The sequence below is a fragment of the Heliconius melpomene genome, chromosome 14 (assembly GCF_056956725.1).
Source record: "Heliconius melpomene rosina isolate 202511_hmr_F chromosome 14, ASM5695672v1, whole genome shotgun sequence".
Lineage (NCBI taxonomy): Eukaryota > Metazoa > Arthropoda > Insecta > Lepidoptera > Nymphalidae > Heliconius > Heliconius melpomene.
Window position 1 is genome coordinate 3,517,330 of NC_140402.1, and position 22,237 is coordinate 3,539,566.

At 33.8% G+C, this 22,237-nt stretch overlaps 1 protein-coding gene across 4 annotated transcripts in view; it reads right to left on the reverse strand.

Moving 5' to 3' along the window:
• Sema1a (semaphorin 1a) overlaps positions 1-22,237 on the reverse strand; it is a 331,748-nt gene that overhangs the window by 15,900 nt on the left and 293,611 nt on the right. For all 4 annotated transcript variants that reach the window (XM_085197182.1, XM_085197180.1, XM_085197181.1 and 1 more), the window contains exons 4-5: positions 12,890-12,998; positions 3,585-3,780 (exon numbers count right to left, since the gene is read on the reverse strand). In XM_085197182.1, the coding sequence (XP_085053308.1) occupies positions 3,585-3,780; positions 12,890-12,998 (305 nt within the window). The remainder of the gene's footprint in view (positions 1-3,584; positions 3,781-12,889; positions 12,999-22,237) is intronic.

Below are 22,237 nucleotides of genomic sequence, written 5' to 3' on the forward strand. Positions count from 1 at the left end.
GCAATGAATGAATGAATGAATGGCCATTTTAAAACTTTATTGGAACCCGTTTATTAATGCCGTTGGAAAATATTAAATGATTTGCTGTTTTTCCAAATTGGATAGGCTATTTGTTAGGCTAAATATTTTTTTCTGATATAGATTAAATAGCCACTTTTTCATTCAATAGTGATGGGAATGTTATTGACTAATTACCAAGACAAGTTTTGATGGTATATATAAAACTTTATGTCAAAAATACACGTTACTTTCGCGTATACGCATAGTAATTGAATACCAAATGAGATAAGAAATGGCACTATTGCATTCTTTATTAAATTTGTAAATACAAATAAAAGAATGTTCCAGAAACCCGGCATTCTTTACACAAAAATTTAATAATATTTGCGAAAATATATAATTATCATGCTTATAATCTGTCTTCTATCTTTTTTCCAGTTTCCACAACCCGTCATGTTTATAGTCACACACTTGTACCCCTACGCAAAGACTAGCCTCTCTCTATCTATACATACATATATAGATATTATATACATACATATATATATATATATATATATATATATATATATATATATATATATATATATATATATGTATATATATATATATATATATATATATATATATATATAAAAGGAGATGTTCCCACGGACTAGGAGGTAAGATGCACGCACAGCCGTAACTGCTGATGGAAGAAACGTGAAATTTGGACAGATGTATATTTTTGCAATGTGGACACCCATTAAGAAGGTATTTTGAAAAATTTTTACCCTAAAGGGATAAAATAGGGGTTGAAAGTTTGTATGGATTTTTTTTGAAATCGGCACCGATTTTTATAAAATTTTAAATTTAGGCTTAAAATATTTCATTCAACACGTGTTATATAATTCACTTTCACCCCTAAACTGAAAATAATTTCATAAACATATTTAATAAGTATTCATGTAGTTCAAGCGGGCGAAGCCGCCCAGGTTGGCTAGTCTAACATAAGACAATGTTGACTATTACCAAAGTCCGTAAAAGCCCAGCCGACCGTAACCAATAATAGAAGGTTAACGTGTTCCAAGAAACGAATAATAAATGAATCTTTCACACAAAGGTGAGTTGGCAAGAAAATTATGTTTGTTTGTTCGGGATAATCTTCTTCTACTCGTATACTGAACAATGAAGGGCCCCAAGAACGAGGAAAACATATGGCTTATGTGGAACAAAAAAATCTCACTAACTAAATATGTCCGGATTCGTTGGAGATTTTCGTCACGGTTCTCTTTATTTATGGGTGTTCAGACCAGTAGCACGTCCTTGTCTCCTCATGTTTTATGACTTCTCTCCTTGTAAGGAAGATTTATGTCTTATTAGGATAATGTATTCTGTTTATAAATAAGCGTGTGGAGTGCTGAATTTCAACAAGACTCACTTAGTGTGTGATGTATGGATCAGATGATATTAGGTGTGAGTTTGAATATACGCAGGTTTATCATTATAAAAAATGTTACTTCATGAATACTTTTTTTTCTGCTTAACGTATTATATAGCAAGGTTGGGAGAGTCTATTCCCTACTTGCCGCCGAATTTTTCGAGGCATTGCATGTTCAGTGGCGAAACTCAACGCCGGTCTTTTGTCTTGGTGCCAAACCGAAGAAATGAAAATATTTATAAATAATAATTCATTCCCCCGAGTGGAGATCGAAGCAACAACTACTGCGTTATAGTCACACCCTTGTCCCCTGAGCTACGAAGACCTTTCCATATATACATATTTATTCTTAATAGGGTTTTCAGGTCAACATTTTCTTACATTAGTACATTTCCAAGTATTTATCCCTACAAGTTATAACGTCCATTCTATATCATTTTGTATAGTTGTCACGTTATAAAACGTACTCGATCCCTTTCAACGCAACAATGAGTGGCCATTGTACGCCACCAGACTGTGAAAGTGGGTTCATTCCATATAAAAAAAGATTTCTTTCCCTAATTTCCTGTCTATGAGACGTTTCTATAACCCATATGCGCCCCAACCATTGTTGGAATATGATCGATACGGAATCCACGAAACATGAATAATACGAGGAGGCCTCTTCACTATATATATATATATACCTATTTTAAGTAAAAAACTTCTGGAATCGAATAAAATCAATATAAAGCTAAGAGAGAGACGGTGTACGGAAATTTATGTATCGTTGGTAGACTGCTCGTTGTTTAATTAAGTCGTTTGTTAATAATAGCTTTCTTTTATTGAGGAAAACATGTAATTATATTCGGACTACTACGATATTTCCGTTTAATTTCCTATCAGAGATATCATAAAGGGATCTTATCCTAAAAGTATTTGTATAATGTTATGTGGGTAGTTATGAAATACCAAATCGTTTAATTGTGGGCACAAGCGTGCTGTAAACACGACAGGTTGAGAATTCGATTCCCACTCCAGGAAATGATATGTTTAACATTGTCTTTTCTTCGCTCTGGGGTCCGGAAAAATTCCAGTGTCTTAAAAATGGGAAACTAGGTGTCCATTAAGTGTACTATATTCCCTCTGCATACCCTGTTGTGTTCGAGATATAGCGTGAAGCTAAAAAAATCGTTGAAACCTGCAGCATATCCGATTCCTGCAGGTAATTTACAGAGTCAGGATTACCCTAACACTGAGCATGAGGGATGGGCACATAAGATTGAATTGTGACTGTGAATCGCTTAACGTCCACGTAAATCGTGCGAGCTGGTGCTTCTCGCCCATACATTTAGGGCTTATTCGTGCGCAATCGGCTTTAACGCCGTGCGGCGCGTCACATGTCCTCGACCAGGAACTTAATTGCTAGGAAGTTCTTTTTAAAGTTGGGCTAAATTTGACTTGACTAACTTCTAAAACTTGACTATTTTAGAATTGTTTTTAAAATTATGGTTATAATTAATAAATAATTGTAAAGTAATATTAATTAGCTTTTCTATTTATACAAAGGAATGTACCTACATCCTAAAGCTATTTTCAGAATCTTCTCGTTTGTTCATTTTTGTCATCGGAAATTGAATTGTATCGATTGGGATCACGCTCAAGTTCTCTGATCAACTGAATAATCCAGTTCGTTATTTTTTTATAAAGCTTTAAACCTATTATTTTTTTTTGTTTATATAATCAACTATTAAAAAGATTTCAATTAAATTTAAAATATGACAAACGAGCCGGCTTCATTGTTTATGTTAAGTGAATTCCAGATAGGAACAAATAAATTATTTAATTTACTATGATATTTAATCAACTGTTTTTGTTGAATAGAGAACAAGTGTTCTCTATGTTTTTTTTAATAATTCATATTCATATATATTTCTAATACAGCGTTTGTTTGTTTTAATATTTGAACCAGTCCACTCGTCATCATATTTCCATCAGTTCATAATATTCATCAAATATTAATTTAATTTCATTTAATTTAATTACTGCTTCATATCAGTCATGTTTTCACTGGCAGCTCATTTTGCGCCTGTCATCGAAACAAATTAGACGAATTCAAACAAATTAGTAATATTATAATCATAATTAATTAAAACTAGGCAATATTTTAACTTGTAAGTTTTACCTGCATATACTGCAGTAGAGTTGTGTTCTGGATCATATGGACACACAGCTTGCCCGGACTTCTCCTTCTCCATGTGGTAGGAGTCGCGCTGCACGCTGTACTCCCTACAGAAGGGTCTGAAGCTGTTCGTGCCGCAGACCAGCAAGCGTCCCGTGCCGAGAGACACCAGCACCCGGATGTAGTTTTGGCAGCTTTCCTGGAAACAAATGAAAGATTGTTAATTAAAATAACATATAAAATTATTAACTCTAGAAGAGAAACAAAGATAGTTTGATACCTCCACGCTGTCTTCAATGTCTCCAGAATTCGGTAGAAAGTGGGGAACGGAGTGTCTTAACACTTGGTTCCCTCTGCCTACCCTGCCGTGTGAGGGATACAGCGTGAAGCTGTTTTTTTTATCTCGAGATAAATGATCTTGACAGACATACAAAAAATTATGCCTATAATTCCCTTTATATTTCGAGGTATGGAATTCTAAATAACATAGATCGAACTAGCACATGGAAAAAGAAACCCAATTTACAATTTCTATTGCAGCGTGCAATTTGTATTTCCATCAAATAGTGAATGTTTCCTGACAACAAAATCGACATTGTAACATTTATGCTCGGCTCTAAGCGTCCCTTAACAACGGCAACCCAATTCACCATACTTTTTATTTAACCGACAACCGTAACGATTGTTCTTGATGGGTGCATGGCTCCGGCCATATCCAATTTGGACATCATAACAACTGTTTCATATAGATATATAAATATAAAAGAAACAATACTATATACAATTTCTGCTGCTATTAAGCTCGAAATTATTGCAGAGTTTTACAAATATAATAAATTCTGATTGTGAGAGCTACATGCAATTTTGTAAATTAATTGATGTAAGTTCCAACCGAAATACAACGTATATATGTCTTTGTTTTTGTGCTGATGTATTTATTTTAGTATATTTGCTATTAATTAGAAGAAAGGGGAGGTTTTTAATAAAACTAGCTTTACTTTCGGCTTCGCCCACATTATTATATAGAAGTAATTAATAATTGTACCCGAGATAACTGTGACAATAGCTAAGTGGTTTACATCGAACCAGTTATTTACAGAGATTAGTGCCTTCAACTAAATAAGCTTTTTAACTTTATAATATTAAGTATAGATACACTTGAGTTAATTTCACGTTATAAATAATGTTTTATACATCATTATTTAATAACGCGAAGAACACCTTTGAAGAAGTACCAGATACCATATTCATAAAAGATGGCTTATTACTCACATGACATTTCTTCTGAGACCACACCTACTATAGTTTTTTCGCTTATATTCGCTTACATCGCTTATATCGCAATATAACGAGGAAACCCAAAAAGCAATTAAATAACGATCTCTACAGCAATTATTGTCCAACAAAAATATTATTTTCTATAAATCCATAGTATTATTAACATATAAAGCAAAGCTCATTTATTTCCGCGACGATACCCAGAGATAACCCTCAGAGAGGGCAATACAATACACGCGTTACATACGAAACAGGAAAACCGCTTTGTTTTTCTTAGAGCTCGTGTCACTAGCAATTTGGCTTGGTTTCACGAGAAGTCACGGTGTCTTCTACGCTATTACCCTCGCCCGATACACACAAATGACTATATTTCTGCTGTTTTCTACGAGTTCAACGGCACGAATTGTGGCAAATCGGGAGTATTTTGTCGAAATAACGCAAATTTGCTTAAAATTGTTTTTTTTTTTAAATGCAATCAATATTAAAATATGATTAAATATGCTTAATAACGATTAAAAATCGATGCCGCATTGGTGTCACCTATTTAATGAAATATCACATTTTCTTTTTTTTTGCTTGATGTTATATTTCGCACTTCGATGAGCAGAGGAAACCTAGGAACCTAGTGTTAAGACATTCTCATTTATCACACATACTACGCAAGAGGGGCTCCTCTCCCCACTTTTTGCCGAATTCTGGAGATATTGTACATTAAGTTATTATTACTCTTCTTCATTTATTTATCACAAATACAAAATATCGAAAACTAATAAACAATCACGGAATCAATACATGGAATCAAAACACGGGAAGTGAGAAACGAAGTGTCTTAATATTAGGTTGCTGCTGCCAACCCTGCTATATATGGAATGCAGCATGAAACTGGTTATATAAAACCACAACCACGACAAACCATACCAATATAAATCCAACAAAAATCAAATATCCGATCAGACCGACATGAGGTTCACCCCGTACTTGCAGTGCACCTCATCACATGCAATGAACCTGAATATGATTACATTCGCATTACCATACACCTCTAGATGTCCGTCTGTAATTCTGTTCGGCACAGTCGTAGGGTTATTAGATCCAGGGGTAGAGGTGGAGACGTGGAGCATCGATGGTTGATAGGATAGGGACTAATATTGGAAATGGAAATATGCTTTAATATAGTAGGTTGAATAATTGAGTAATAGGTTTAGGTTCTCAAGTAGTTTTTTTATAGAATAAATATTTATGTAGGGAAGGTTAACAAAAAAATGTTACCTTTACTTAAAGAATTTTATACTTAAAAGTAAAAAATGCCTGATTTATGTTCTTCTCCTACACCTTCATGCGCTGTATGTATCCCGCTTATAGTAAGTTAAGCAGAGGGAACCTTGGAACCTATTATTACGACACTTCCGTTCCCCACTATCTGCCGATGCGGTGCGTATTAAGTGGCGAAACTCAACGCCATATATTAAATTGTTTCACAAATATCACTTTATCTGCATATTAAATTATACAGGCGTTATGCAGATTATCATGTCAGTTCTGACACCTGTGAGGCAATAATCCCTACAATGAAGACGAGCACAGTATATTAAGTTGATATAATAGAGATTAGGCAGCCAGCGACGGACGGAAGGAACCACGTTATATATGTTAGTTTAAGAAGGAAAATTAACAATAATAGTATCAGTGTGCCATGAGACTGAACGCAGTGGTAGCATATTCAAATTTCAATAAGGTAATATTTTTAATTGTAGTAGGTATAAGTAATTTAGCTGTCTATCTATTTTTAAAAGCGCAACCCTGGCAACCTCTATCTCATATTATGTAATGTTACGGGGAAAGTGTTTTTTTAATTCACGCTTTGTAGATAGAACCTAAACGAATAACCACTTTTTTTTACATTCGACCCAAATTCGAAACTTTGCGTATTGGGTGGCGGAACTAAACGCTGCATTACGTTTCGTACTAAATTGAATGGAAAACAATCGCTACAAGAAAAATAGTAAAAAAAGACAACATGGACATCATTTGTTTTCTTTTAATTTCTTCAGAATAACATTTTCATATATCTAGATTTTCTGTTTCCACATTGATTTTTAATTTTCCCCTGCACCCATATATTTAAGGACTGTTAACCACTTAACGATTCAGTAACAGCGGGACCCACTATCGTAGTCCGATTTATAGCCATTCGATATAGCATTTGCATGCATATGAGACGTTTGGCAAGCTACGCTACCATTTTAAGTGTTTATAGCTACGACAAAAGTGTCCAATAGACCGCGATAAATTATATTTATGTAAGTTGTAAATTGAAATCAATTTTGCAGAGGAAAATGTATAGTGAATATTCCTTCCATTATATACAATTTCAGTTACATAAACCTGTACTAATGTTTGCAATATACTAAAAGACGTTGTTATACAAAATGTCATATTTATGCAGGTAAGATATTATGCCTGATTGAAATCGATGGTTGTATATAACATAGGTAAACTACGTAAATGGGTTAGGTTAGCTTTCGAGGCCAGAGTGGTGAATTGCAAAATGTCTGATTGTAAACACTGAGAAAATCACTTATATTATTTTTCAGTTTTCCAAGACAAGTTGCGGTGCTAAGTTCTATCATATATAACGTAATTCTGTTACGGGTTGTATATTTGGTTGTGGCGGAAAAGGAAAGTGTTAGATTCTCATTGCCTACTCTGTTAAGCTTTAAATATTATATGAGGTATCGAAATATTTCAAAAATAAATAAAAATACTTCATATTTCAAACAATATTCTCTAATTTTTTGTTCAGCTTGACGCTGTATCCCGCATATAGCAGGTTAGGCAGAGTGAAACTAGTGTTAAAACACTCAGTTACCCACTTTCCATCGGATATTTCTAAATTATACAATCTAATTTCTTATTAAGTAATAAAAAATGCTTAAAAGCTCTTCAAACCAGTAAGTAATGTTTGTATTTTGATTTAAATGAAATTCCCACACATCGCTTACATTTACCATTTCATTTAAAAGTGCAAAACATATTTCTTAAGTGTACTTTTTATGTACTACTAAAAATATTATACGAAAAGCTAATTCATATTCCATACGCTCGAGTTGATTTATTTCTTGTTGCTATAAAACGTTGTTTGCATATTCGTATTTCATATCATAATATTTGATATTGCCATATCTCGATTTGTACATTTATTTTACGAATCTTGTAATTACCTACCTTGTGTATTTATTTTACTTTTATTCTATTGAAATTGTAAAATTTTTGTTTTTTATATAATATCTTCTATAGAGTCAAACGCGACTTCGCTCGTTTGAATTTATTTTTATATATGTAAAGTATAATGTATATTTTTTAATAATAGTTGTCCGTCTGTTCGTCTGCCAAGGTCATTTATCTCGAGATCACATGGAGGTATCTAGGTCTACGGTCTTTTGGAGCTAAACAATAATCAAAAGAAATAATGTTGATTGAAGATATTTTGTTGCTATTCTAGAGAATATGCTTAAAAGGGGACGTCTAACCTGTTTCTCTAATTAGATGCTGATATGAATTGTAAGAGATATTTAATAAAATTATTTCTACGAATGAGAATTGAACCCACAACTACTACAGCTACGCCAAATTAGTAATGCACCAAGTAAATTACTCCGCTACTGTATACAGTAGAGATATCAAAAAATCATATTTTAAACTGAAATTTACAGTAGGATATTTAACAACGAATGCTTGCCGACTCAAGCGAAATCAGATAGACTGACAGATTGTAAAGAACTAAATTAAATTTAAGAGACTATCTTAAGTTAGGTAAATGTATTCATTAATATAAATATATCATTAATATTAATTTCTATTATTTATATATTTTAGCTTCGCGCTTTATTCCGTACATCATGCCACCATGCACCAAGCAGAGACAGTAATTTTTCCACTTTGGGTCTGAATTCTGGGTATTGTTTAATTTAGCACCTAATGGTAATAATAATAATAATAACTCTTTATTGTACACCCAGGAAAAGACACAAAAAAAATACAATAAAATTATATAAATGTACAAAAGGCGGCCTTATTGCTTAATAGCAATTTCTGCCAGGCAACCTTAAGGCAGAGGAAATAGCAAATTAAGATATGGGTAGGGTGCAAAAAATATATATATATATATATATAATTAAAGGTATAAAATAAATAAGAATATATTTACCATACATAACACATACAAAGCATACATAAATACATATAGCCGTATCAATATACATACATATAAATAAATATATATACAGGGTGTCCCAGGAGTCAACGATAAAACGAAACCAGATGATAGACCAAGTCGTGACAGTTACGAGAAAAATATAAAAAAAAATCTTTGTCATGTATTTTTCATATTATATTGATTTTAAAAAATATCGCAAAAACCGACACCCTGTGATGGTTTTTCAAGTCCCTGGACTACAAATATTACTCTTTCTTCATTTTTTTTTCTGTAATGTAATCATGAGTAACCCTTCTGTGAATTACAGTTTAAGATTTAAACATACCTGCATCAGTTTTCAATAAAATGTGGTGTTTTTGCCAAACATTAAATTCAAAATATTTACTACACCCAACTTTAACCGACTGTACTATAAAAAAAATGTACTACACTGTTTTTGCAACTAACTTTAAAAGTTGGCGCATTTAATCTGGATTTCGAAATGGTACGACACTTGCTGGATTACTTCTTTGTTGAAGAGAGAAAAATCGAAATACACGATAATCGGGATGACGTTCAGCTTTTTGGTATCTTTTCCGATACATTCTAGCTGCAGCATTTGCGTTACATAACCATTCTCCATGAATGAAATACATATTGGCAATGTGTCAAAGACCGAGTATATCGCCTGCGAGACCCCGGACTCGAGCACTGTCCTTATAACTGGGTCATCCCCTAAGCTGGAAAAGTTCAGGTACCTTGGATCCGTCATGCACGAGTCTGAAGGCATCGGCACGATCTCTATAAGACGGATAAGAGTTTGGACGGTATCCTGCGATCACAGACCACACCAGTCACCTCCCTAAACTAAACACTTAGCCCAGGCAACGCTTATCCGACTTAGGGGCTGGCCCAGGACTTATAAGAACAGTGTCCGAGTCCGGGCTCTCGCAGGCCATATACTCGGTCTTTGACACGTTGCCAATATGCATTTCATTCATGGAGAATGGTTATGTAACGCAAATGCTGCAGCTAGAATGTATCGGAAAAGATACCAAAAAGCTGAACGTCATCCCGATTATCGTGTATTTCGATTTTTCGCTCTTCAACAAAGAAGTAATCCAGCAAGTGTCGTACCATTTCGGAATCCAGATTAAATGCGCCAACTTTTAAAGTTACTTGCAAAAAACAGTGTAGTACATTTTTTTTATAGTACAGTCGGTTAAAGTTGGGTGTAGTAAATATTTTGAATTTAATGTTTGGCAAAAACACCACATTTTATTAAAAACTGATGCAGGTATGTTTAAATCTTAAACTGTAATTCACAGAAGGGTTACTCATGATTACATTACAGAAAAAAAAATGAAGAAAGAGTAATATTTGTAGTCCAGGGACTTCAAAAACCATCACAGGCTGTCGGTTTTTGCGATATTTTTTAAAATCAATATAATATGAAAAATACATGACAAAGATTTTTTTTTATATTTTTCTCGTAACTGTCACGACTTGGTCTATCACCTGGTTTCATTTTATCGTTGACTCCTGGGACACCCTGTATAACTACTACATACATACATAGATAAAGATAAGAACTAAATGGTAATGATAATGAAACGATTTTTGCTACCTCCAGAGAAAATCGAATCCGTTACCATCACACAAGAAATACATACAACAGATTCAAAAACTTTAATATTTCATATAAAATTTAAATCTTTATGGTGAATTTAGTTACGGTAAAACATTAAATATTTATTCAAGTCTAAATTTATAGACTATAGCATTTTCTGAACGCCTTCTAGGTAATCTAATAGTGTAGTTCGTGTATCCGCACTCAAGTGTCAGCTGTTACGCAAGCTGTGGACCGCCATTAGGCGCATTCGCAATTGCCATTACACTATTAACGCTGACATATACGAATTTATGGGGTTTTCATACGCAATGGAGGTAATAAAGATGAGGTTTCATTTTAATTTCTTAAATTGTTTGGAAAATAATTTCTTTGGTAAAAGTTTTATAATTTCGCTATTTTTTTTACAGGATATGCGAAGTCAGTATAGCTGATCGAATCAGCAATGAAGTGATATACAGAATGGTATGGTATTAGCGAGGATGTCACGGTGAGAACATACTCAGGTGGTTTGGGCACGTCCAACTAATGAGTGATGAAAGAATGGAAAAAAAGATGAGCGGTCAAAGAATTAGGGGGTTGACCTTCGAAATCACAGTATCCACAAGATACTCCGTAAGGCATGTATGAAGAGGTTGACGACAGTGGATGAGGAGGCGAAAAATATATGAAGAGACTGTAATTTTTGGCGTTCGGTCCTCTCAGCGTGAAGCTATTTACGATCGTTAACTACTATACTGTCAAGGTATTCTATTTATATAATTCATTGAAATTTGAACTGAAAGAATCTAAAAAGACAAAAGTATAAATACGACACGTATTTACATATATATTTAGTTAACTTTATATTCAAAAATCTATTTAGGATTAGGAACAAATTTACACTTTTAATTTAACAACAATAAACTTGAGTATGCAAAAGCCGCTTCAACAATTTCGTTTATGCTAATAATGTAAATGGAAACTTAGGCTCGCTGGGACCTGAGGGCCTGCCTTTAGTCGGGGCACGTCTCTTGCACTGCAATTGAGGCATGAATTTCCGTGCAAGCCACCAAAAGCCTGATCTACTTGCAGATCAACGTGAGACGTCGGTAAGGAACCTGCACGACCGACGGATTGCGTTCCATTTGACGTTGGACATTGTTTCGTAAAGGAATTTCGTTTCACAGTAAATGGACGCTATCGACCGAATCTATTTTCGAAGTTCGGACCATCTAAATAAATCTCTTTTTAATCAGGTGGATCTTTTGTTTGATATCTATATAAATTAACATCGCGGCGTTGAGTTTCGCCACTCGTGCCTACAGGATTCGGTAGAAAATGGGGTACGGAATATCTTAACACTACGTTCCCTCTGCCTACCCTGCTGTGTGCGGGATACAGCGTGAAGCTGATTTTTTTTTGTCTATTGTAAAACTTCGATGCTGTATTAAGCTTAGTTAAATAAAATTCTTTGCGATTTCAATGTTCAACGGGTGAATTTCCGCTCGATTGGCATTTTAATTTGCCGGTCTTGTTTCATATGCTAGTGCTAGCCCCGAATTCAATTACGCTCCAAGGTAATGCTGGCGTTGTTTAAGGTGAACATTTTCTTTTATTCTGTGTATATATAAGTATATATCTATATTTGATTTTACTTAACTATAATCTTGTTACTTATTGGTTTATCTATATATATAAAATCGAAAGGTCACTCACTCATCACGAAATCTCAAAAACTACATGTGCTAGGAATCTCAAATTTTGCATAGGAGTAACTTATATGACGTAGGTACTCGCTAAGACGGGAATTTACAATATTCGACTTCTAAGGGATTGTTTTTGGGGTTGAAAGTTTGTATGAAACTACAAATGCTAGGAGTCTCAAATTTTGCATAACGTCACTAGGACGTAGTCATGGAGACAGAAATTAATAATAACATAGTTCACGCGGGTATAACCGCGAACGGGCCGCTAGTATTGATATATATTTGATTTTGATTTTACTTTGTGTATCTTTAGATGAGATATACAAAGAAAATCTTATAATTAATCCTAGTTAATAATAGTTTATATAGTCCTTTTTTCCCCATTTTTTTTGGATGATTTAGAGGAATTGCATACTAGATAGCAAGTGACGTAACCGCGTTTGGTGGGTATAGGTAGGTATACCTTCCCTTCTGTCAAAATTGTAATTTTAAAAGAATAATTACAAATAATACATACCTCATCTTTCCCTTTGACGACGCACATTTGGACGTCATTTTCTGATGAGTACCAAACTAATCTTCTCTGCTCCGTGAGGTCAGTCAAACTGAGGTTGTAGACGACATTTCTGAAACAAGTTTCATTGTTATTATACAATAATAATAATAATAAATCATCAAACTAATTAAAATTTTAATAAATTGAACCAGTCATATCACTTTCATTATTTTTGCCACATTCTTTCATACAACAAAAGAATTTAATACATATAAGAGTTTTAAATTTATTCATTAATAAGATTAGAGGCTGTGTGACTGAAAAGTACGGAACGGAAGTGTTTTAAAGAGAGTGGAGTGTTTTAACACTAGGTTCCCAATTTCTGAAAAACCTAAAAAAAACTAAAATAACAATACAATGATAAAGTGTGTACTAAATTATAATATGCACAGATTTCTGTGTTTCTCAACTCGAGTCACATTCACGACTGAACATTCCTAACCTTATAAAACTGTATGAGGATTATACAGTAAGTTTGTGGCAAGTTGTTACAATTCATTAAATTTTGAGAGCATGTCTGCGTTGTAATGTAATTGCGAAAGTCTCACCCCTTAATTAAGATATTTGGGACGAAATTTCATAAAGAAATTACTTTGAACTTAAGCAATTATAACGCTAGATAGCCGGTGTGACTTACCTACGTAATGTTTTTGAGATTTAACAGACAAACTTGGTGTGTTTGGAATTGGAATTGATACTGTCCTGAACTTAGTTCCTATTGGGTAATCGTTTTATCATTTCATTATTATTATTTTACAGTATAGAGTTGGTGTCTAAATTAAGATTCATAATTATTTTACACGCTTTCATAAGTTTCGGTTGTATCTATCTATACAAGTATATATTTGTAGCTAAAACTTTGAACGGGGTTTCGATCCATAGAAACCTCGGAATAAATTTAAATTTTGCATAGTTATCAAGGATAAGGACAAGGATAAAAAAAACCGTTCAAGTGCAAATCGGACTCGCCTATCTATGGTAAGAATAATAGTTAAAATTAAAAAAACACACTGAAATGTATAAAAAAGAGAAATTTTGAAAAAACTTTAGCTATTATAACGCACTAGATAATGTTTTTGAGATTTAACAGACAAACTTGGTGTGTTTGGAACTTAGTTTCTATTCGGAGTTGCAATCGTTTCATTACTTTACATTATAGCGTTGATATCTATGTAAATTAACATTTATAATTATTTTATCAAAAGATTCAAAGTAAGAGATTTGAATCTTACATACATATTAGTATTCCAACGGATCCGCTTATTTCAAGATAATATTATGTGCTAAGGTAGCCGCCGCGGTACGAACTTTGACTTAATCAAGTGGGACCAAACTTCGCTATTATAGCTAAAACTTTGGTATATATATATGTGTGGTATATGCAGTTTAGGTTAACCATATATATAAAAAACTATAGATAAGACCCATTTACTAGATAATTTGGAATAAATGAAACCTGTCCTATCACTTTCATTACTAAAATTGTCCACATTCTTTCATACATTACCAACAAAAGTATTTAGTAAAAGATTTTTGAACGACTTTTTAAATAAATATTAGACGTCGTGTCGCAGTGGCTTAAACGTCTGTTTGTTAATGTGATGGTTGTAGGTTCGATTTCCAGTCGGGCGAATGAATTATATAATAATTTAACTTCCTAACTCTGACAAGAAAGCAAAGCACTGCGTTGTCGTCGTCACACGTAATGTCTCGAAAATTTCCCAGAAAGTGGAGAACGGAGTGTCTTAACATTACAGCGTGAAGTAATAAAAAAATACAAAATTGTTGAGACAATATTTAATTGACATTTTTATATCTAAGTTTACAAATAACATAAATTTTAACCCTACTTTAGATAACCCAAACGTATCATAAAAAAAACCATTTACGTACCTACAATAATATAAATATTCGTAGAAATAAATAATTCCTAGTTAATTATTCAGTACATGTTTGCGGTTGTGGTTTTAATCAGAAAACTTTTCGGAAAGTTGGTGGAAGCTCTGCGGTCCCAGATGGACTATCCTGACGATGCATTTCATTACATATCTAATGCACTCGCGGTTGCTCTCTTGAATGTAATGAAAATAATGTGGATGGAAATTTCTGTATGTGTTTTTTTTTGCTAAAAATATTATATGAGTTTTCAAGCTGGTTTTCACGGTGTATCCCGCATGTAGCAGGATAGGCAGAGGAAGATTAGTGTTAAGACACTCCGTTCTTCACTTTCCGCCAAATTATGCTCAACGCCGCGTTTTGCCCAGACGCCAGAGTGAACAAATGAAAATAATCATAAATAATACCCGACTAATCCCCGAGCAGGAATCGAAACCACACCCTGTCGCCTAAACTCCATGTTATATTATTTTGTAATAAAATGTATAACTGAAAATAAAATATATATAAATTTTCTATAATATTAATTATCTCATAGATATAAAATTAAATAATAAACCATTTGTATCTCATACAATTTACTAAAACATTATACAAGGATGTGTATGTATCAGTTTATAGCAAATGAGCCTTCGTACTTTAGCACGGTCCTCGAAACGTCGACTCGCTCTCTTTCTACTAGAATTAAATTAAGTGTGCATCAAATAGGCATTTAAAACATTTTTATAAAACTCTACCAAGCATTTTAAAATAAAAACATGTCCTTTTTACCGTAAAAATTAATTATCTCCATATAAAAATGATTCTTTCAGTTTTTAGCTTTTAAAATCTATTAAAGTATTCATTTTAATTGGTTTAAAAACGACAAGTTCGTGTAACCTAGCTAGATTTCTACAAGTATTTTATAATTGAAATATTCCGTTTATTTGACAAATTTTATTCTGCCTTATAGTTGACTCATGGTCCACGCAGCATCCGAATAATGCTCTTCCTTGCCCTTCGAGGGCACACTATAAAAGGAGAGAAGTGCCTGTAATTTGGAGAGAATATTAGGGGAGCAAAATTTGTGGGTTTCGGCCCCTATCCATATTTTATGCGCAAACTGTTTTTTTTGTTCCCTTAACGAACTAGGATGAGCCAATCAATTTACCCATGTTACTAATAATCCTATTTCATGATGAGGAATGCGGTAAACGGATTTGGGAAGATCGTCATCCATTTAGACGATTGTCTGTATAACTTGTGTGATGTTAACAACTTTATAAATATACGTTTTTTATAATATTAACACCAGAATTTAGCTCAGTCGTGACGTAAGAGTACAAGCATGGACATGTTAACGGGACAGGTTATGGGTTCGATTCCCACTCGAGGAAATTATATATTTAATATTTTCAATACTTCGCTCTAATGTCAAGGCCAAAGCGTGACATTGAGTGAGTCGAGATTCAACACGCAATGCCTCCAGAATTTGGCGGAAAGTGGAGAGCGGAGTGTTTTAACAATAAGATTCCTCTGAAACTAGGAAATAAATGAATAAAAAATATTTTACAAAAAAAAAAAAACGTTTTATATCAAAAAATAACTTTCTCTATTATTATTGAATAGGTGCTAACGACATAATAAATAAAATTGTGTCACTAAAATAAAGATGTCACCCATTGTCCTCTAATAATTTACAAATTATGGAATATTTGGGACGGCGGCACGTTTGAGACACTACACAAAGGCTGTGTCCTCTATCAATTATGCGCTTCAGTGATTTCCCGCCGAAAGTCTGCGGCCATCTTGGCATGGAGTAAGCACGCCTAAGCTATCTTTAATATACATATATATTGTATAAATATACTTTATTGTATAAATATATATATATATATATATATATATATATATATTACTATCAGCTTTAAATTAGGCAGAAGGAAGATAGTGTTAGGACACTCCGTTCCCCACTTTCCGCTGATTTCTTGAGACATTGCTTGTTGAGAGGTGGAACTCATGAAATGTTTTGATACCAGAGGGAAGAAATAAATATACTAATAAATAATAATTCATCCCCTGACTGGGATTCGAATCCATAACCATTTACAGTCACACGGTTGTACCACTGCGCCAAGGTGGCGTTTATACTGTATATCTATATTATATTGCTGAAGCATTTCCTTGCCAGCTGATTGATGATTCAAGTTACAATTACTTTCTGTCTCTATTGGGATTTATTTGTGTAGTTTCATTGCATTACTGAAATTGCTTTTATTCGGATTTATACAAGAACTTTAAATATTTTTTATGTAGTGTAGTAATACAGGAAGTTAGATTAATAAAAATACATTTTTATTGGTTTTATGTAAATTATGTAAAGTATGTAATATCATCGCTACTATAAATGTATTTGAAAAAAATGGCGCTGGGGCACAAGGATGTGATTTTAACACGGTTCGGTTCTGGGTTCGATTTCCACTTGAGAGAATGAATTATTATTTATTAATATTTCCATTTTTTCGCTCTAGCACCAAGGCAAAAGCTTGAATTTCAACGAATTCAGCGGAAAGTGGGGAACGAAATGTCAGCACTAGGTTCCCTCATGTCACCTGACAATAGCCAGACAATTTTTATAACAAAAATAATTTTCCCATATGAAATTGCATCTGCCAATCAGTCAGCCTCATCAATAAACATGCCTGGCACTGGCCCAATGATGGAATCGAAATGGAAACATTAAACACGGCGGGGCTTTTAAAACGAGATTTACATATTAAATAATATTATTGGTTAATCCAGCAGCTTGTATTTACGTGTGCTGTCGATACGATGTACTTAGTTTATTACATTATGAGTTGTGACACTTATTTTCAATTGAATTGTGTTTTTTTTTTAAGTTTTTTGTATTTAAAAAATATATTTCGATTGGTTTCTAGGCGATTTAGGTAGGTTAGTAAAAATCTATAAGTAAAAAATATAATCTTTTAACATTTCCGCACTCAATGGCTCTAGGATTCGACGAAAAATGGAGAGCGGAGTGTTTTATCACTTGTCCTCTGCCTATTTTTTATAGTAAATTAAATTATAATCTCGTAGTATTTATAACAAAACAAAAATTCCGTACATCCCTTATCTAATTAGTCGAAACAAATTAATTTATTCACTCCGACTCCGTACATTTCCTAAGCATTTCGTAAAAAGATACATTGGCCTTAAGGGATCACCAGCGCATAAAGTGCACATAGCAGACCCAGTGGGGGAGACAGCATTGTCGTTGAAAGAATAAATTATTAGCGTAGCCAGCTAACAATGTGACTTTATCTGTACAACGAAAATCCCCCCTCGATCTCTGATGTTTTCATTTGTAATCAGAGAAAAACTACCACAGTTCCACCACGCCCAGGATACGATAAGGGGAGATTGGGTAAAAAGAGGATTGGTAAAGCAATTTGTTTTGGTTTAGTCGTCTGCTAGTTTGATAAACGAATAGGTAATATCTGTAACTAAGATCTAATGATAGGCATGTTAAATAAAATTTATTAATACCTAATTTTATGTATAATAAATAATAATATTGTAATTATCATTGTGCTGCTATTGTATTCAGTTAACCGTTTAAAAACGAAAAAGTCCGACAACATCTTAAGAGATTTTCGCTTATTGTGAGAAGTATCTTCTTTCCAGGAGCCCTAGCTACCCATGACCTGGACCCTGGAGACGCCGTCGGTATAGTATTATTTAATTTATATTCAAGAATGTTATTTTTTTTTCTTTCTCACATTAAAATATATGAATATATATTGACAAAATGAAAAACTATACAGACACAATCTAATAATTTACTTATATAATTTAAAACGTTTATCCAAATGAAAACATTTAAATTTTTAGAGCATAGTAAAGTTGGAACAGTCCATATTTTATTGTCTCGTATATCGTCCTCTCGTATAAATTACAAGAGTGATTTATATATTTTCTTCCAAATACCAGTAGTTTAAACTAAGACGGTCTAGGAATATGAATTTGGGCGCTAAGCGGGGAATTCCTGATGCAATTTGTTTGCATGCACTCGACACTGTGCGGATATTGGAAAACTTTACGACGTTCAGTTTAGAACAATATCAATAGGGCATTCGGTTATATTGTACCTATATATATGAATGTTTCGCATCAAAAAATACTTTTTTAGTATAGATTTTGACATTATTTGATTAATTAAATTGATATTTGGTATGAATTATTAGTTTCCTTTTTCTTAAATATTTTTTTAGATTCACACTGTATCCATGAAGCATGGTAAGCAGAGTGAGCCTAGTGTTAAGATATTTCGTTATCCACTTTCCGCAAAATCCGAATTCTTCAGGCATTGCTTGTTTAGTGGTGGAACTCAACGAACTTTGCCTCTACACCAGAATATAGAAATGAAAATATATAAAAAAAGTTCTCGAATGGGGATCTAACCCACAACCTATTGCTTTTACAATTACTCGCCTGTGCTGCACCACTACTGGCCTGAATATTTATAGTTTTAATTTAATATCCAATAGTATAGAAACGTAGAAATCTTTTGCGAGTCGATTCACACAAGTTATAAGTTCTCTTTCCTTTAGTTCGTCTGTCATCAGCATTTGACTGTCAAATGGGCACTCACGCTCGTCCCTGATATACGGGCGGCCATCTTGCGAATGTAAAAACATGGCGACGGCTTCAATATTGGAAAAGTTCGCGCCAACCGGCCGAGAAATCAGTCTTCACACGAAGATATTTATTGCAATTGTTTCTAAACAATGTTATTTTATCAAGTGTTTACTTTATTTATGAGTTTATTGAAGATGGAATCGATTTTTTAATGGGTTTTATGAGTTAGTTGTTGTTAGAGTTTTTGTTACTGTTAATTAGTGTTGAGGCTAGTCATAGTGCAGGTACAAGTGTGCGACTGTAAGCGCCATAGGTTAGTTGTTCGATTCCCACTCGAGGAAATAAATATTTTATATTTTCATTTCCTCATTATGGTAATGCGGCGTTGAATTCCGCCACTAAATATAAAATATCTCTGAAAATGGATGAAATGGGAACTGAGTGTCTTAACGTGATGTTTCCTCTGCCTACCCTATTACATATGGGATACAGCGTGAAGGCAAAGGTAAAAACAAATAAAACGAATTGATTTGCATATACCCACATATTTCTTTGTCAACTAAATAATGTAACATTAATTTCCACAGTACGGAAACTATCATGGTAAAATATTGACGAAAATTGTGTTTTTAAATTGGTTCCGATGCGAAAATAAAATACGACTGAGGCATTCACTCAACGTTTTATTTACCTAACGAACTGAAACGCATACCAAATAAACTACCGGATTGACTTGCTCAAAAATTCAATGTTTGCGTGCCAATAATGAAAATATATATATACACTATTGCACCGAATGAATTTGTTATGAAGGTGTTAGCTTGAGTACTAGCTCTCAAGTTTTCAATGACTAACTTAAGTAAGTCGACTTAGATTCCATCCATATCCCAAGAGGGATAACCAGAGAGAACGGGGTGCCAAACACTACGGTCTTTGCTCTTTCACTTCGTCCACTGTATCAACCTCTTCATACATGCCTACACAGCGGCTCTCATACTTTTTACTAGACCATAATTGGTGCATTTGCAATAATTTTATATATGCTCTTTTAGAATATAAGTAGAAAGATCCTAGGCTTCATTTTCCACTGTCTGCCCGTTTCAAGACATGGCGTGATCGATGGCGAAACTTAACAACGTAAACTATAGCAACTTATTATTTGATCAACACAACGCTATGTAAATTGAAACTTCACTTTCCATTTATCGTCGTCGTTCGGTCATTTATTTACGTTTATAACAAAATGCTACGCAAAAAACTTTCACCATACGTTCTTCAACAATACGAAAATTCTTAGAGCCTTAATTAAAATCCTACCAAATACCGTGCGCCGGCATCATTGTACTGCTGACATTGGCTTGATTTATGACACTACAATGAAAAGGGTTGTTGAATGTTGAGAAATAAATTAATGATGGGATTTTTGGTGAAGAAGGTGAAGAGTCATACAATAGTACAAGAAACATTAATCTGTTTTTGAAGCGTGGATGACTTATGGAGAAATTTATGAAATTTCCAAATTTTGATGCACGCACATTTTTCATGTGAGCTACAATTATTAAATTAAATATGATGCATATCTATGGAAATGGAATGCTTTTGATACAATAATTGGAAAATTAATGTCATTATCACATGTGATGAAATTATATGATAAATTACAGTATTGTAGTACAATAGGCTTTGGACGCAGTTTGTAGCGAGAAATATTCTGAAATCTAAGAGAAGATAGTGAAGCACTCAGCACTTTCAGTACCTTGATCTTTGGGTCACTTTCATTTTGGGAATGCGATAAATCTATATATAAAATCGAAAGATCACTCACTCATCACGAAATCTCAGAAACTACATGTGCTAGGAATCTCCAATTTTGCATAGGAGTTACTTATAAGACGTAGGTGCTCGCTAAGACGGAAATTTGCAGTATTCGACTTCTAAGGGGATGTTTTTGGGGTTGAAAATTTGTATGAAACTTCGTTACTACAATTGCTAGGAGTCTTAAATTTTGCATGGACGTCACTTATAGGACATAGGTACTCATGGAGACAGAAATTAATAATAACGTAGTTCACGCAGGCGAAGCCGCGGGAGGGCCGCTAGTAGCTATATATTTCTTTCGGGGAGATTAGAAAACAATAGAATGTGTGAACGGGTACTAATATGTTAGCACTATTAGCTAAGCAAAAAAAGGAGAGCGTTTTTATACCCCAAGTCATTACGCCCTTGAATCTAAAGTGTAAGTGGCACTGAGTTAAAATACGGTGAGCTATGGCTGTATAATAGATAGCTAATAGCTGAAAATATCACAGCCACCTCAAGATGTCTACATCGGGGGCATTTATTACAACGAGTGGGGGGTCTTGGATAGGGGTAAGTTGGAGTATCTCCCTAGTTCTGCATTAGTATGCATCGTTTTTTACCGATAAGTAATATGCAGTCTTGCCAAGATGGCTTTAGGTTTTAATGGTGTTCAAGTAATATGTGTATGGTGTTGTTAATGTTTCTGGCATAGCCGGGATTAATGCCAGGAGGAAGGAAGGAAAGAAGGTGTTGTTAATTTTTCGAAATATTTCTATTCCTATTTTGAAGGGACGTTTCCTGGTGTTGGTATTAAACATCCATATTAAGTGCATTTAATACGTCGTAGGTAGGTGAAGAATAGATTGAAAAAATCATTTGCAACCAAAGTGCAAGTCGGACTCGCTCACCGAGGAGAGGCTTCCGTACTGTTTTCAAGATTATAGGTCCACGGGATGTACAATTTATCAAAGTTGACAAACATAAGTTTTTAAA